This window comes from Corvus brachyrhynchos, unplaced genomic scaffold (assembly GCF_000691975.1).
Source record: "Corvus brachyrhynchos isolate BGI_N302 unplaced genomic scaffold, ASM69197v1 scaffold126, whole genome shotgun sequence".
Taxonomy (NCBI): domain Eukaryota; kingdom Metazoa; phylum Chordata; class Aves; order Passeriformes; family Corvidae; genus Corvus; species Corvus brachyrhynchos.
Window position 1 is genome coordinate 6,654,817 of NW_008239283.1, and position 16,914 is coordinate 6,671,730.

General features: G+C 41.6%; 3 protein-coding genes across 5 annotated transcripts in view; 2 read left to right on the forward strand and 1 right to left on the reverse strand.

Moving 5' to 3' along the window:
• ESYT3 (extended synaptotagmin 3) overlaps positions 1-5,061 on the forward strand; it is a 30,497-nt gene extending 25,436 nt beyond the window's left edge. For 2 of the 3 annotated variants that reach the window (XM_017740123.1, XM_017740125.1), the window contains exons 19-23: positions 435-524; positions 1,051-1,182; positions 2,605-2,710; positions 3,291-3,340; positions 4,232-5,061. In XM_017740123.1, the coding sequence (XP_017595612.1) occupies positions 435-524; positions 1,051-1,182; positions 2,605-2,710; positions 3,291-3,340; positions 4,232-4,268 (415 nt within the window). In that variant the 3' untranslated portion in view covers positions 4,269-5,061. The remainder of the gene's footprint in view (positions 1-434; positions 525-1,050; positions 1,183-2,604; positions 2,711-3,290; positions 3,341-4,231) is intronic. The other variant, XM_017740124.1, reaches the window with a different exon arrangement.
• Positions 5,062-5,505: 444 nt separating this feature from the next.
• Positions 5,506-16,752, reverse strand: CEP70 (centrosomal protein 70). The gene is made up of 16 exons (XM_017740129.1): positions 16,589-16,752; positions 15,949-16,048; positions 15,667-15,790; positions 15,159-15,339; positions 14,667-14,834; positions 13,562-13,623; positions 12,780-12,879; positions 12,304-12,392; positions 11,898-11,972; positions 10,745-10,847; positions 9,929-10,099; positions 9,144-9,290; positions 8,453-8,621; positions 7,120-7,234; positions 6,091-6,170; positions 5,506-5,717 (listed from the first exon to the last, which is right to left on the reverse strand). The coding sequence occupies exons 1-16, from the start codon at positions 16,637-16,639 to the stop codon at positions 5,650-5,652; spliced, it is 1,803 nt and encodes a 600-aa protein (XP_017595618.1). The 5' UTR covers positions 16,640-16,752; the 3' UTR covers positions 5,506-5,649.
• The window catches only part of FAIM (Fas apoptotic inhibitory molecule), a 7,556-nt gene continuing 7,216 nt past the window's right edge, over positions 16,575-16,914 (forward strand). Inside the window, exon 1 of the mRNA XM_008638228.2 lies at positions 16,575-16,649. The gene's annotated coding sequence lies outside the window, so the exon portion shown is untranslated. The remainder of the gene's footprint in view (positions 16,650-16,914) is intronic.

Here is a 16,914-nt window from a genome sequence, read left to right on the forward strand (position 1 = left end):
CTAGCTGCAATTTGGTGAATTGTTGACTGGTGAATTCTCTAGCTCTGAACAGGGCTTAATTTATGAACTATTTTTAAACCATTTTAAAGCTTTTTTTTATCTTAAACTACTTTAATAACATGCAGAATGAAATATGAAAAAGCCCTCATTTTGCTTACACAGACATTCCTGAGGGAACATGTAACATGCTAACCTGTACTTTGCTGTTCCATCTACAGTGGGCCATGTAGGGGCTTTTTTTGGGAGTTTGTGTTGTGGGACTGAAATTGGGTACCTGTAGAGAAGGCAGGGATGGGGCTTCTGTGGAACCTCTGTGGTCCAGCTACTTCCTAGATAGCAAACCTTAGGATGCCAGGAAGGATGGTGCCCTGCAAGTTGGTTTTAGTCCGTGTGTGGTCTGTATTTAAAAGCCTTGACTGTGCAATGTCTTTCAACAGGACTGAGATGCCTCTGGGGGAGATCCAGCTGACCGTGCGTTACGCTTCCATTCGGCAGAGCCTCGTTGTGCTGGTCAACGGCTGCAGGTAGTGCTTGTGATGGCTCAGAGAGGGAAGAGCTCCCTGAGCTGTGTCAGTCATCCAGCAGAGCTGGAGCAGAGCCACGTGCAGCAGGAGCTACCTTAGCGCTGGCTGGCTTCCATCTGTGCAGCCTCTCTGTGCCCAGCTCTGGTCAGTGCTAGCAGCAGGTCAGGGAGAGAGCCCAGTGAGTTGTGCTCGCTGCAGTAGAGATACTTCAACTATCATCCACCCAAAATTTCCTCTGAACAGCACTGACAACTGATGTGTATCTTGGATGCTGGGATAGGCACCGTGATAAGGATTGATGCCTATGACTGAATATGTAATTGTTAATTTAGGAACCCCAGGAAATGGCCACGCACTCAGGAGTGAAAATTTTAACTAAACATCCGTAAACTTTTATTTGCTTATATTCCAGCTCCTGAGATGAATGGTTTTGGCCTGTGAAGGGTTGGTCTGATTCCAAGAGAGCCAAGGTATTAAAACACACAGTGGGAGAACCTGCCTTGCTTGTCTGTATTTCTTTTAACAGAAACTTGGTACCCTCTTCCAATCGCGGAGTGGATCCGTATGTTCGTATATACCTGCTTCCAGACAGAAGATGGACAAGCAGGAAGAAGACATCTGTTAAGAAAAAAACTCTGAACCCCCAATATGATGAGAAGTAAGAAAATGTTAATTATGATTATGGCTGGAATAGTTATGATCTCTGCATAATGACAGGGCTTCCTAAGCTGTGCTGCTGTAGCTCCTAAGGACTCTCTTGTGAACATTTAGAGGTTTTCTGAAACAAATGGCACTTTGACTGTATTTTACAAGTCCTTGGGGCCGGCCTTGCTCTGCTTGTGGTGTTGTCAGTCCCCCTGAAGAAGGGTACACCTTCTTCCCTGTCCCTTCCCTGCCCCCAGGCTGCATTTGCTTCTTTGCAAACTGACATTCTCCTACCCATGTTTAACTCCCTGTCATGGCAGAGGCAATCTGCCCATTCGGGTACCTCCCAGAGCCTACTGCTCTGTTCACACTGCTTTGCCTGAAGCTAATTCTGACATCTTTCCAAAGGTCCATGGCAGAAGTACAGAGCCTTTTGAGATTGGACCACTCTTTGGGCACATAGGTGGATGTTGTCACCAGGGCTTCCACCTCTTTGCTGACAGTGTCACAGCTAATGGAATGTGTTTTGCATAAACCCAAACACAGTAACCCTTAGAAGTAGAGCTCTTTTGAGAGGTGGTTTTAATCCCATAATTAGAGGAAGGTACACGTGAAAATATGTGAATAGTGGGTGATCCTGGGTGGCTTTTATTTTTCCCGTGTTGCGTCCTTTCTGTGTAAGTCAGAAATGGAGAAAAGATCTAAAAATATTTTCTTTCCTCTTAACACTCCAAACACCAAAGCTGAGGATTCTGATTATGTCCATTCTCAAGTAACTCCACTGATTTAGTGCCATCCCAGCAGTTGGGAACAGCAGCTTGTTTTCCTCATCCTCAGTACTGACGTATCCTGTACGTCCTCAATTAAGGATAATGCTTAGCTCCAAAACACGTTACCTGTTTCACAGCTCTGACTTGAGGAAAAGCTATTCAGGTGGGCAGAACTGGAGTGATTTAGCTTGGACAAAACTCACTTGACATTAGCCATGTGTGCCAGAGGCTTGAGTCAGAGCCATTAAGAATTTAATTGCCACAGGTTTCAGCCTTTGCCTGTTCCTGGTGTGGTGCAAGGCTGCTCTGTGAACTTGGGGGGTTGGCTCATTACTATTTCCTCTTGAGTAATGGAAAACACGCTGATCTTCCATGGAGGCTGAAAATGATGTTAAATGGCATTTCATCATGGATGCATGTTTTCCTCCTTCCCCCTTGCACAGTGGACAGTCTGAACACAGTGTTGCATCTTTCATGAGGCCCAGAAGAGGTTTCCTGCAACGTGAATAAAACCTAACTCTAGAATTGCCTTTTCTGTGTGTTCCTTCCCTGTTAAAGTCGTGGCCACTAATGCTGTACCCTGTCACTATATTCTGTCCACTGAATATAGCTCATGGGATTTTAGTTTTTGCCTTAAATCTTTTCTTTTTAAACTCTAATTTTAGGTTTGAATTTTTTGAATCTTTGGAAAATGTCAAGAAAAGGTCACTGGACATTGCAGTGAAAAACAGCAGGCCCTTCATTTCACAGGAGAGGAAGGAGCTGGGGAAAGTAAGTTTAAAGAATCTGCACTACAGATGTAACAGAGCTGAACACTCTGGGCTATTTCTGAAATCCTGAAATGTGGCTCCAGTAACTGATTCTCAGTAATAGGGCTGGCAATCTGGAAACTTTTTTCTGCCAGATTTTCATCTGAAATGAGGCTGTATCCATGTGGGAGCTGCGTGGTCTCGTTTCAGGAGGGTGTTCCTGAAGTAAGGCCTGGTTCCTGGGCCCCCCTGCTGCCATGTGGGGAAGGGCTCCAAGAGCACAAACACGGAGCTGAGAAAGGCGTGGGACTAAACCCCACAATTTGCCAACAGTGCTTTAAGCTTTCTGTGAACAACTGATTCTGTGAAAAGTAAACTGCAATTGCTTCTTCAGTGACAGATAAGTTTCCAAGTAGTGCTACTAGGAAACTGAGCTGGTTCATTCCTGCACCATCCTGGGAATGTGGGAAGCTCCTTTTTTCCTCAGGCCTGAGTTGCAGCCCTACAGCCGGAAAGTGGGTCTGACTTGGGAGAAGTGGTAGCTTAGCTAATCAATTTACATGCTGAATAACCTACAAACAAATAAAATTTGCGTTTTAAAGGTGCGCATCGACTTGTCCCAGGAGGATTTAATAAAAGGTTTTGCACAATGGTAAGTACTCATCTCCATACTTCCAAACCCTGCCCAGTGCTTTGCTGGGAGCTTGTATGACTGCTGTGGGAGTGCTGGTAACTGGGCTGTGTTTGGGTGAGCAAGAAGAATATTTGACCTGCAAAGGCAGGACTAACTTGAGCTAATCTGGTAGTTCTATCTGAGTTTTGTGTAAATCCACTGTCTGTGCAGTGCCTGCCCTGTGAGACAGCTTTAATGAGATGCCTGTGTCAATTATAGTCTTCAGCATATTTTAAGTTGTCATAAAAGCCACAGGGGCACATAAGTAAAAGAATTTTGTTTATTAAAGTAAGCCTTGCAACAAATTTTAACTTGGATAAAGATCTTACATAAATACTCTGATCAGCAATATATATGTATGATAAAACATTAATTACAAAGCATTTATAGAAACTATTATAATAAGCCACTTACAGTTTTGCCTGTATGTTCATTGTGGTTCTGAGGTTTGTATGTTCATTGGTCTGTGGCAGAACAGAGAACCAGGCTTGGGTGTATTTTTCACTTCTGCGTCTTTAGTTAATGGCAGGAGTTCTTCCTTCTTTCTCCTTCAGTGGAGCCCAAGGAATGCAGTGTGGGTAGTCCAAGAGCTTGCCATCCACACAGGCAGTGAGCCAATATTCCAATAGGAAAACCACATTTCCCTGGCCAGCTTGTGTGTGTGTCTCAGGGCAATTATGGGAAGAGGAAAAAAGGACGCACCCAAAGTTCCTGGTGAAGAGCTGAAGTTTGAGGCCATCTCTGGAGCCTCCTTTGCTGTGCTGCCTGTGAAGCACAAGCAATACAGCAGCCCAAGTTCTCTCTACTGTGCCAGTTAAAACTAAGAAAAGCATTCAACTACTGTAATTACTTATTTTGTCTGTCTTGCAGGTATGAGCTGACAAGGGGCAGACGCAGGAAAATCTGATTTCTTCTCATGTACATAAGTTACTAATTTTTCAACTTTATATGAATGTACATAGCTCTTGTAATTAACATGTTTTGCACAGTCATTGCAAATTTGAAGCAGGCTCCAGCTCAGGACATGCAAATTTAATGATCCTGTTAGGGGATTAGTTCTCACTGAAGTTAAACATATTTTTCCCCACATAGGGAATAATTTGTCCTTAAAGAGTAAGTCCTTTATTCTTGCCATTTCTGGCAAATCCCCCCTCAAAGGACGTCTAAGTGTGAATCCTCTCTTAAAGAAGGGTTGTACCTGGGGATATTTTAGACTGTCAGCCAAGTGTCATTACTTTGCTTGGCAGTCTGATGGCCCTAGGAGCTTGTTCATGTTGTTTTAACATGGAAGTGTTGTACTTTTAAAAGAATACAATTTGAAACAGCATTCTTCAGCTGTAGGGCTACAGAACCTGTTAAAAGAGAAACTCTTTAACACTAATAGCAATTATTTTTTGAGAAACTAAGTTGGTATTCCACTGTTCAGAAGTACCTTAGCAGACTGTGGCTGCAGGTATGTAAATAATGAGCTTCCAAAAGCAGGGAGATTAATTTACCATGATGTCATTAAGGTTTTAGTTTGTGACACCTTAACAGGTTTTGTCCTTTGTTACAGTACATTTCAAAACCTCATAAACCCAGATTCTGTCTGAGGAACAGCAAAGTTTTGTAAACTAAGCTTTATTAATATTGAGGCAAAATATTTTTGGAAGCTTGGTGTACTTGTTTCTGTACAATAAACTTCTAATTGTCTTGCATAAGAGACTTGAGCTATTCCTTTCTAAAACTGATTTTTGAAATATAACCATGGTAATTCCAAACCATCACCTGAAGCAAATTTCAAGTATTTTTGGCCTAGATTACATTAATCCAGTCTGCCTCAGTCCATAATCAGAGAGAATACTCACTGAGTGAGGATGTGTTTCCATCCCAAACTGATCTGGAAATGTGAACAATATTTTAAGAGGGTCTCCAGAAATCCAAGATTGAGCATTTGTGTGTGATGGCTGTGGCAGTTAGGGCATCTTTACCTCATACTTGCTGTGTCAACATTCAGAATGGTCAGTGGTTAGAGTTTGCCTGGTGTTGTGCTGGGTTCAGTTTCCTGGATTGATACAGAGTATATTGGTTCTTTCTCTGGGATTGAGTGGACCAGTTGATAGCAGTTAAAGTTTTTCTTAAAATTACCAAGAATTAAGAAAAACTAAAAAAAAATGCAGCAACTTTTATTTATGTTAAAAAATCTGGAATTGTTGCTTAGGATAACAGTGGTTGGAGGTAGCTGCGATGTCATGTGCACCAACAGGTACATCCACAGGTAAGAGAAATCTTGCTCAGGAAGAGCAGAGTCACCCATAACCAGCTCCCCATTTCAGGTTTTGCACTGCAGGTAAAATATCATCCATGTTACTGATTCCTGCAACAGAACAGAAAGCAAAAGGGTAAGGCTTATGTACCCAGAATACCTTTGAGTTCAACCAAAATTCTAACTTAAACTACCAGTGAATTAAATAAACTCCTCTCAGACCTTTTAATGCTTTCAGAAAAAAATCAATTTGACTTATGAGTAATATGATTAAGTAAGTGCAACCCCAGGTTCAATGAAAATAAAGTGTTTTGGTCACTTCCTGAGAAAACATAGAAAGGAGAGTGAGGCAAAAGGTAGCACCTTCCCTCACATCCTTCTCATGTTTTAGCACAGCAGGAGTAAACAAAACAGTTGTTAACTGTTTAGAGTTCTATGAGGAAGCACTGGCATGAAGGTAATTACTGTTGCAAATATTACTCACCTAGAAGACACAGCAAATCTTGAATGAGAGCTTGAAAGGGCGGAAAGAAGCACTCATGTTCTTCAAGTTTATTGATGATACTGGAATGGAAAGTGAGACTGACAGGTAAGAGGTGCAAGGACATGGCAAGTTCATCCCCTTGGTTGTTTGGTTGTTCTGTGTCATTACTTTGTGAAAACACTGCTACTTAGTATATAAAACCATGGACACCAATGTTCTGTTCTCCAGTTCTGAACCCTGCAGCCACCAAGGGAGCTGTCACGAGGAGCTCTGATTGCACTACTAATGCTTATACACATCCTTCCTTTCCGCCCTCACATGTCACCAGGTAGTCTGGGGCCTGGAACATGTCTGTGTATGCTAAATACACTGCCTGTGGGTGGCTGGTATAACTGCCTTGGAGGTGGAGCAAGAAGTGCTTTATAAGCAGCTGTTCTCCAGTTAAAACTGAGAAATGAGTGTAGAAAGGCAGAGGGAGTGAGTATTGTTACCTCGGCATGTGTCAGACTTGCTGCCTGCTCCTTTTTTAGTCGGTCTGTAAAACACATGCTGAATGCAAGCTCTTAGAGACTGCTACCACCTAGTTGTGGCTGTCATCTGTGGAACATTTAACAGGATTTGTCCAGTTTCTAAAGTATTTGTAGGCAGCTTGAGGCAAACCCTGCCTTAGCAACTAGTACACTTCAGTAGTACAGCTGAAACTTGCATCACTTTCTCCTCCCCACCCATGTGCAGGATTTGTCTCCTGATGAAACATGCATCCCATTAAGGCTTGTTTGATCACATTATCCATGCAAACCAGAGAGTGGTTTGGAACCTTCTGGCCTCAATTCTTCCCTCTGTCAACTTTATCCTTTTGAAAGGACTCAAGATTTGTTTCAAGAAGGATAGAAATAACTAACACCTGTGCTGTCATAGCTCACTGACTGTAACAACAATGAAAGTTTCTTTCAGCATCAGTTTTTGCCAGTTCTCAATTACTACATTTGATGTTTAAAGAAGGGTCAGCAGTGGAACAGCCCCACATACCTATGGATGTCTTGGGTGCCCAGAAGCTGCTGTACCTGCTCAGTCACGTTCTTATTAAAGATGTCACACAGTTTCCCAACAGTATCCACTACCACAGTGGGTGGAGCTGAACTGTCTGGAAAAACAAACACCTCATGATTCTTGTAACAGTAATAATAGGGAAGTATTTTGGAGACAGTTGAATTCTTGCAGGTGCACAGATTTTATTTGGTTTTCATACATCTAGGCATACACATTCCATCATTCCCAGAAAACAGAGTGGCCATGGTCAGAAATAAACAAATGTTAGCTAGGAATGGGGAATCTCACTAATCCTTTAGTGGCTAAAACAATTTTGGCAGAGCTGTGTTTCACAACAGAGAGGGTATTAAAGTGCATCCTACAATGTCAGTGGAAATCAGCCAACTGAAATTTATATACATGGAGAAGGGGTTATTCATTAGGTTCTTGTGACACAGCAGCCACACTATAGGGCTAGGCCAATAAGGAACCTGCTTAGCAAACATTTTGTTAACACCCAGAACTTGTTTTGTATTGAATTTTAACCTGTCTGGAGTGCTGTGACTGAAGGTAGCAGCCTCCTTGTTCTTTTCTCCCTCAATTGCAGAAGAATTAGGCTTGGACAAGGCATCCTCTGAGCTGCAATGATTAGGGGGAGATGAGGTTTCCTCATCTATGCTGGCTGCAGGCGGGAACGCTGCTTCTCTCCTTGAATGAGGCTCAGCAGCCCAGGAGCCTTGCTCTGGGGCTGGACATCCTACAACCCAGCCCAACCTTTTAACCCAGGAGCAGCAGCAGCTGCTGCTCTCCAGAAGCTCCCACCAGAAGGGAAATAACCAACTGCACCTCTGAGTACTGACAATTTTTGACATTCAACAACTTCTTTTGGTTTTTAAGTTTAGCAGCATAAGATGTAACTTTCTGAGGACTGGACCCAATTACACTTGAATGAATTACTGAGTAGAAATCTACATCCGAGGCTGAGTTATCGTCTTCCTTAAACTTGTTATCTTTCAAGTGGAGAATGAAAGACAATTATGAAGTCAGCTCACCGAAAACAAAGCTTTGTGGAAAAAAGGAAAGTTCTATTTCCTCTGTTATTCCCATCTTCTGCCTTCCTGTTATTCCTCAGTAACTGCTAAAGGCTTACAAATAATGGGGATTTGCTATTTGAACTGTAAAGTGACAGGAACATATTTTTATCTTCCCAGTGAAGAAAACACCTAGTTAATTTGTTTCTCAACAGCTCAACATTATTTTCTATGAAGAGGTCAGCTTTTCACTTGTCTCCTTTCTTTGGAATGGTGTGAACAAGCAGCAGGTAATTCTTTACCTAGTTCCAAGAGCTCATGGAGATTCCTCATGGCATTGGTCATTTCCCCCAGCTTTATGTAAACCTCATTCATGCGTGGATAAACACCATTCAGAGAACTCACATCAAACAACTTCTGGAAGTGAGAGACTATGGCAGACAGGGTTGTCAAGGACAGTGTCTGGCTGTTCTGGAGCAAGGAGGAAGAACTCATCAATGGTACTGCTTAACAAGGCAAGGGTGCTTTTAGCTGTGAAACATTCTTAAAACCAGAGTCTGTTTAGAGACTGAAAAACAGGGGTAACTTCCCTTATTAAATCTCAGCCTTTCAAATATTCTTAAATCTGAAGGCATAGTTTCAATAGTTTTCAGGCACAAACATCCACCAAACTAAATACTCTTTTGAAAGCTTTCTTCTCTGTTGCTGAGAGGAGCATTTATGTATTCTCAGCCCTGAGAGACAGACCAGGGTAGTTCCTGAGACTACAGGGCAATGCAAATTCACTGCTGGTGAAGTGCCTTTGATTAAAGCAGTCTTCCCCAAGGTGAATTTATCCATTATGTTAAAACAATCTTTGACTATTGAATGTCTTCAAACAAATATTTCTTAAATGCTGCAAGGCTTTCAAATGCACCAATCTAATCACTGTGTGAAGAATGCATTTAAGAATTCCACAGTAACTTGTGATTATAAACCCCTGGTAAAAATTACCTTTTCTTTATTTTCTAATTCTTCCAAAATTGCATCTACTATCAGCTGGAGGTCTTCAACTCGTATGGATTCTCTCTTATCCTGTGGATCTGCAGTGTTCCAAGGCAGCAATTCCAGAGACAGTTTTCTCAAGGACCTATGCAAAGCCTTTTAAAAGAAGGGAGGGGAGCCAACTTATTTTAGAAACTGCTTAAAGATGTTTTTATTATAGGAACGGATGTTTTTCTGTTTCTCATCTGCAGTAACATTCCAGCACTGGGGAGGGTAAGGTTTTAGTTTTCATGGAATTTAAACACGGTTTCTTGCTGACATTCTTTGATTTGAAAAGACAACAGTTACAGTAAAAAAAAAATACTGTATTTGCTATGTATTACAGTTTCAGTGAAATACACAAAATTTTGTGTATTTGTATTTGTGAAATTGGTCACAAAGAGTTTGGCTTTAAACAAAACTATTTCACTTGTATTTGTACCAAAAAGTCACTGTTCTGGCCAGACAAGAGGAAGAAAGAGAATGCACTATCCTTAAACGTGTGAAATGGACTCTAAAGCTTAAGTGTTTTCTTAAGGACTCAGCCAGTTAACAAAAACAAATAAAAGATTTACACAGAGAAGTATCTCTGGTACATATTTCACGTGGACATCAGAATTATTTTTAAAATTTAACACCAAGCAATAATAAAAGCTACACACGAGAACCCCCACAACTACACAGAGCGAGGGATGGAGGAGTGGAGAGCAGAGGAAAGGAAGACCAAGAAGCAGAGTACAACAACATTTTGTTACCTTTAGGGCCATGAGCTGATCTGCCCACATTTCTATGGTGAGTGGAAGGTGCTCAAATCCACATCCCTGTCCATTCTCTTTAATGTAATTTTGCATTGGCCCTTTGCTGGGCTGAAATATTAATGGAGGAGCTCTTGGGCTTCGCAAAATAGAATCAATACGGGACAAAACCTTCAGCAACAAATAACAAATGTTATTGCTCAAATATGTATGATGTTTTCCAATAAAATCCCTATCACAGTCATGATTTCCTAAAATTAAGTCATAAATAGCTCCAATATTACTATTGATGAATTTTACACATGCATTCAACATGCAATAGATTCAAAGATTTAAACATATACTAGCTAGAAGATATGTAAAAGTAATGCAAGTATATATATCCCTTTAACATTTATCCATTGTTATTCCACAGTTTACATTCTGCTAAGTTTTATTATATTTGGGCTTTTTAATTAAAAGGAAAATAAAAGCCTCTATCTCCTCAGGCATGTTTAAAACTGTAATCTAAGGATCTGTTTTGCCCAAGATCTTGAGCAAATCCCCTGTCCTGAACAGACTTCAGCTAAATCACATTTACCAGCCTAGTGTCTGCTTCCTTGCTGTGTTTTCAGGTAGTTTACACTGAGACAGAACAACCAAGAACCAGCCTACACTGACTGCCAAATCCAGAACATGACTCATCTTGCTTATAGAGCTTGATAGGCATTCTTAGCCTCAAACCAGCACGCTCCAGCTGACACAGCTAAACAGAACATGGGTAATGTTTCATTGTAACAGTGCTGGAAACACGCAGAACAGATACAATTTGGGTACCTGCAAGTATTGCTGGCAAGCTGCCTGCAGCTGATTTACTCCTGCAACTCTCCCAGAGTCTTTCTTTTCTTCTATTCTTTCTCCGGTCCTACTCCCTGAAGATCTGCACAAAATACACACAGTGGGTCACACAAGCAGCCTTAGCAGGAGATACTACCTTTTGACTTGATGGGAGAACCAGGTGTGTAGCACATACTCACACCTACAAAGTCAAATATCCACGTTATGATGCTGGTCAATAGAATTCCATCAGACCCAAGCAGCACAGACTGACAACACAACACCTAATGCAAATATCATTAATTTATCTCAAGTCTCCAGGCTGAGGCTATGCCAGACTGCTTGCTGATTTAGAAGGGATACCACCAGTTTTTCTGTTGCCAGAGTTCTGCTATGGCTGAAGACTTAAAATTCAGAATTTTACTCAAAAGGCTCAAATTCCAAGCTGAGTCGTTATCCACTTCTGCTGGAACATCTTTCCTGGCTTATTATACAAAGCTGACTACTCTTCTTCATCTTAATCATACCCACTGCATAAGAGAAAAGACCATTTAAATATACACAACATGTATATTTATTTTAAAGTTTAACTGATGTCCTTTTCAGGCTATAAAATATTTAGCATCCAGTATACACATGCACAAATGACTAAGTGAAATTACAGATAAAAACACTTTGTTAGTACTGGATCTTTAATATCTTTCATGTATTTTTTTAGCAGTATTTCAGAAAAAAAGTCAATTTCTAAAAATAATATGGATATAACATCAGTAGCTGCAACATTTTGCCAACTCACACTTTCACATTCATAATCCATCATGAAACCAGTAGCTTCCTTTACAGCTCATGGAAGCAGCACACACTACAGATGGCCCTGTACATCTTGCCTGCAAAAGAACTCCCATCAAATCCAGACAGACAAAATGAAATTAAAAAAACCACACTGCTGAGCCCCCATTTGGAGACCCTGCCATCATTTCAGAAATACAGAGGGCTTTAGAGGTCTAACAGCACTTGCTGCCCATAACCAGGCTCCAAAGAATGCTGATAAGGTACGTGCTTTATAAGCTACTCTCTACTTTATGGGTTGCAGAGTAACTTTGCCTTCAGAAGGCCAGAGGATTCATCAAAGTCCCTGAAAAAATATACTTACTGGATAGTTTTCTTTAGAGCTTTCTGTAGTTTCTTCACTTGGTGCTTGTAAAATTTTAATTCCTGTGCAGTTGGCCTGTTAGAAAGAAAAAGTACCAAGTTATATGTCTTGCATTGGAAGGTATCTATAAAATTCATACAAGTGAAAAAGTAAAAAAGCTTTGCCAGTGCTAAAACATTATTCTGGAAATGAAATTCTGCTACATTTCTACATGACAACAGCAATAAAGAGCAAACTAACCATTAGCAGCTGTTATTAAGAGTGTAGGGAGGAGAGCATGGCTGTTGCTGCCATATCTTATTTCTTTGATTGCAGATTTCACACTTTGCTTTTACAATTGCTGGTGCTTTGTAAAGCAAAGTCTACTGAAATGGTCTTACAAAGGATGATACTTATCCTTTCTCACCTTATTTCCAAATCTTTCTTGAGATTTATATTTTCAAGCAAAAGCTGTTCGTTCTTGGCTTTTGTTTCAGTAAGTTGCTTCTGGAAAGACTGCAACATACACTGGGTTATTTCTTTTATTGCACTCATTTCATAATCAACAAGCTTGAACAATTTAAAGTATGTGCATGTTAAGAAGGGTTCCCAATCGCCTGTACAGCAAGACAGCATGGATGAGGAATCAGATGATTGAGACCAAGAACCTGGTGCATTAGACCCCAGGTGAGAACTGTGACTGAGAAGGTCTATGCAATCCTCAGCAGACTCACAACATTTTGCTGGATCTTTACACAAGGACAGGGAACTCTGCCCAGGGAGGTTAAAAATTCAGAATGCATGACAAGAACAAGGGACAGAAGTCAAACATGTTGATGTATGTGGCTCTTGGAGGGTTACCACTGAGAGATCTCCACTGACTTATTCTTGGCAGTTCCATACCGTGAGTAGTGCTTTGTAATTAGGAGTAGCATCTAGATTTAAGAACTCTTCCTTGTTTTTTACTTCTGTCTGGACCTGGTCTTCATCTTTTTGATATTGCCTATTGGGAAATATAAATTGGTTCAGTTTACTGCAATTCAATTAGCTCAAAAATTTAAAGTTGGTTTAGTTAGCAGTTATATATGATAATAACATTTCCATAGACTACAAAGTAAATAGAATAGAAATTCTGCCCTAACATCCAGGCTCTAATTTCTGGGAAAGCTGTTTCATATGCTAATTAAGTGCACTTGTCTACAAGAGAAACTCCAGTACAAGCAAATCCCATTTCAGTTTTCTCAATAATCTCAGTAATCTCGAGGTATAGGAATGTCTCCGGTATCTGTTTGTTGCTTTGTGCCATGCAGGCACTGGGATAGAGCTGAAAACCTTTAGTTTTGGGAGATCAATCAACTGAGCACAGCTAATGCAGTAATTCTGTCTGTGAACCATGGCAAAAGAGAAAAGGGGAAAAAAAAACCCAAAAAACAAACTTATAGCTCAAATATCTGAATAGCCCAAACTTCTTAACTCTCCTGGTCTCCTGACTGAGAAGCTGCTTAGCCTGACTGCAAATTATTCTCTGGAAAAATCCAAATTTCCAGGACCACTACAACTCTTTGCTGTTTCTTACATGCTAGTGATATCTGGAGCACAGACTATTTAGCCCTGTAAGATTAAAGAACAGTAAGGGCTAAGAAAATTTTGAACAGTAGAACCGTAAGGCATTCAATGAGACCTACCTCAGCTCCTTTTTAATCTGACTAATCTGAGATTCATAATAATCAATTAGACAAAGGTACCTGAAGAAAGGAAAAATGTTAATTTTGAATATCAGATATTCTCAAAAAACTCATACTGTGACCAACCCAGAGGACCAGGTCAGCTTGCACAGCTGCAGTGCACTTTGGAAATGGCTGCTCCAAACAGTGGGGTTTCTCTCATACCAGACAAACATGGTCATACTTTGCCAAACCAGTTTTTTTTCTACAGAAAAGTAGATGCATTAAATCTGTACTAGTTTAGAAGTAGCAAAATATTTAAGAGGAGAAAACAGCTAAATTTGCCCACCAGCCTCCTCATCTTATGGCTACGGTTACCCAGCAAGATTAACAGAGAGGCACAGTCAAAATAAAGTGTCTTGAGCACTCCGAAATTTTCTGTTTGGGAGAGACAGATGAGAGAGGACAGGCAACCAAATTCAGTGGTCCCTCCTCTCGTACAGTGAGGGCTCAAGCAAAAAGCTGAGCACACACAATCCCTTTTAAAAGCTTCCCAGGTAAATATTGCTGGCCAGGCCTAGAAAGCCAGGTGATATCAGCACAACAAAGCAATGGTTATCTGAGGCCTAGGAATTGGCAAATGTCTGATTGTAGCAGAGCTATGGAAGTCCTACTGGCAAGAGACAGAGCCTTGTGATATTTTGGGAACTTACCATAAAGTATCTGGAAGTTAACAGCAAGCCTGCAGTCAGCAGTTGCAAAGACCACTTCCCAAAACTGGAAGGGCTCTTTTTGGGGGGGGCTAAAAGGTGGGGTTTCTTGTATTTTTGTTTTTAATTTACATTTTTAAATGTTAGAATCTCAGGATGAGATCATCCTAGCAGACACTGCAGCTACAGAGCAGAGTGAATCATTCCCTTCCCTTTGCTGACATCTAGTGTGGGCAGTGGGTGGCGATTTTTTAATTTCTGCCATGGATTTATCTGGCTTACAATTTCACAAAAGCAAAATATCACTGCACTGATGTACCTTTACAAGAATTCATATTTCATCTTGTACTCCTAAGGTCTCCAGATTATTTTTTTTTTCACATATAAATATCAAGAAGCATGACTTTAAAATCTGTTTCTTCATTAAATGTCTTGGGAGCTCTTTTGCAAAACTGACAAAACATTTTGTTTTGAGTGGCAACTCGCTGCCTCTCCTCCCTCCCAACTCTGCTCAGCTCCTTCTGCAAGTGGGCAATAATCTCTTCCTGTTCTTGCAGCTTTTCCTGCTGCTGTTGGTATTTTACCTGTGAACAGGCAATGGGAGCATTATTGAACTGTTCTGACCCAAAATCTGACTGTAATGTGCAAGCCCAGGTACACACTTGATCCCAAGAAGGATGAGCACTTGGGTTTTAGCCACGCTGAAGAGACAGTGGAAGAGGGATACAGATATTTTTCTAAATTCTTTCTAGAAAATTCTGCATAGTTTGAAAAAACTTAGCTATAAACAGTGTACTAACCCTATTAGGTCTTGACTCAGGACTCATGTTTATTTGAATCAATGTAAATATTTTTAGAACCTTCATAAGTCAAAAGTTTGAATTATCAGGCAGAAGTATCTGAATTACCTGTGTAGCCTGTTGGTCTTTTTGAAGTTCTTTGACTCGGTTCTGATGCTGGCATGCTTTAGCTATTGTTTCATCTTCTAGCTGACAAATTTTAGCCTTAATGTTTTTCACCACATTTTCCAAATCATTAGCCCGTTGCTCTTGCCGAGATGCCCGACTTTGTTCTAGTCGTACCACTTCTCTGAAAAAAGAAATCAATCCTTGATTTTAAATTAAACTCATTTCACTAAAGACAGTGCAGGAAGCACATGCCTGACATTACGTGATGAGGTTTGATAGTACCCTGTGGCAGCAGGTATGGGAAATGTGCCAGTATGAGAAGAAGCAGCACATGAAATAACGGAAGTGCCCAAAAGGAATTGGGACAACATTGCTGCATATTGGACAACAACCTCAGGAAAAAAGGTCTTAAGCCTCTGGTGAGACAAAATCTCCACCAGGCTGGAGATGCACACTGATAATACTTTTACTCTCCATTAGCTGCTAAGTTCCTTTGACTGTGTCTTACCTAAGACACCGATTTGCCTCCATGAGTCCCTGCATCACCTTCTGCTGTCGCTCAGTGTCTTCCACCAGCGTCTTTAATGCAAGTCTTATTCCTAGAGAAGACTGACTGTCTAGGACAGTCGTATCTGGAGATACAAAACATAAGCAAAGTCACAATGAAAGGCTTTTAACAGCCAAAGAACATTGCCTGTCTGCTGTCATTTGGAAGTCACAGCTTTAGAGATGCATGAACTCAGGCTTACTATTTCCAAATACAAAAAGGGCCAAAATTACATTTCCTTACCTGATGTATCTCTGCAGCTTTGGGGGGCAGGAAGACTCACAGGTTTCAACCCATGACGCATTAATGCCTTGTTTATGTTTTCCCACTCTGCCTTCTCCTGCTGCACTTGGGAGAAAGGGAAAAAGAGGGAGAAACCTGAGTTCTTCCCATCAGCTGTGCAGCAGAAGGTACCAAATGCCCCCAAATTAAAGCAAACCAACCCCAAACCCCCAAAAGGCCTCTACAGGAGGATCTGCAGAGCACATTGGGGAAAAGCGTACTTAACAACACACAGCATGCTCAGTTTTCCTGATCCCTATTTGAAAGCAAAATACGCACAACGAGTTAAATTCGCCTCTTTAGGAAACTCCAACCATCGACTCTCGAGGTACCAAATGCCCCCAAATTAAAGCAAACCAACCCCAAACCCCCAAAAGGCCTCTACAGGAGGATCTGCAGAGCACATTGGGGAAAAGCGTACTTAACAACACACAGCATGCTCAGTTTTCCTGATCCCTATTTGAAAGCAAAATACGCACAACGAGTTAAATTCGCCTCTTTAGGAAACTCCAACCATCGACTCTCGGGTCCCCCCAACGCACCCGGGGCGCAGCGGCCCCGCCGCGAGCGGAGCCGCCAGGGAGGCGGACAGAAAAAAAACCTCATTGCCCGCGGTAACGGAGGGGGGAAATCTGCCGTCCCCGGAGCTCATGCGCCTCGCGGTACGCCGCCCCGCGATGAGCGCTGCCGGGATTATGTGGATGCTATGGGAGCCGTAATCCCAGCCTAGTTTTCTGAAGGAGCCCTTCCGTATAAAGGAATAAACATCGCCTTGGGCTGCTGACTTGGTCAGCAGAAGGCGCGGTGAATGGAGGCGGTGGGTGCAGCACTGATGTGTGTCCCTGGTTCGGAGCCAGCGGCGCTGGAGGCGCCGCGCCCGCTCCCCCTGGGGCAGCGCACGGCTTTCCCCTGGGGCGCGGGTGGGAT

What these genes read in the sequence shown, in the direction of transcription:
- CEP70 (XM_017740129.1), bottom strand. Translation starts at nt 16,639, where the DNA reads ATGAGCTCCGGGGACGGCAGATTTCCCCCCTCCGTTACCGCGGGCAAT. An exon ending in CCGTTACCGCGGGCAATGAG is followed by an intron (nt 16,049 to 16,588) that starts GTTTTTTTTCTG and finishes TCCCAAGTGCAG; the next exon opens with CAGGAGAAGGCAGAGTGGGA. An exon ending in GCTCTAAAGAAAACTATCCA is followed by an intron (nt 10,848 to 11,897) that starts GTAAGTATATTT and finishes TATTTTGTGCAG; the next exon opens with ATCTTCAGGGAGTAGGACCG.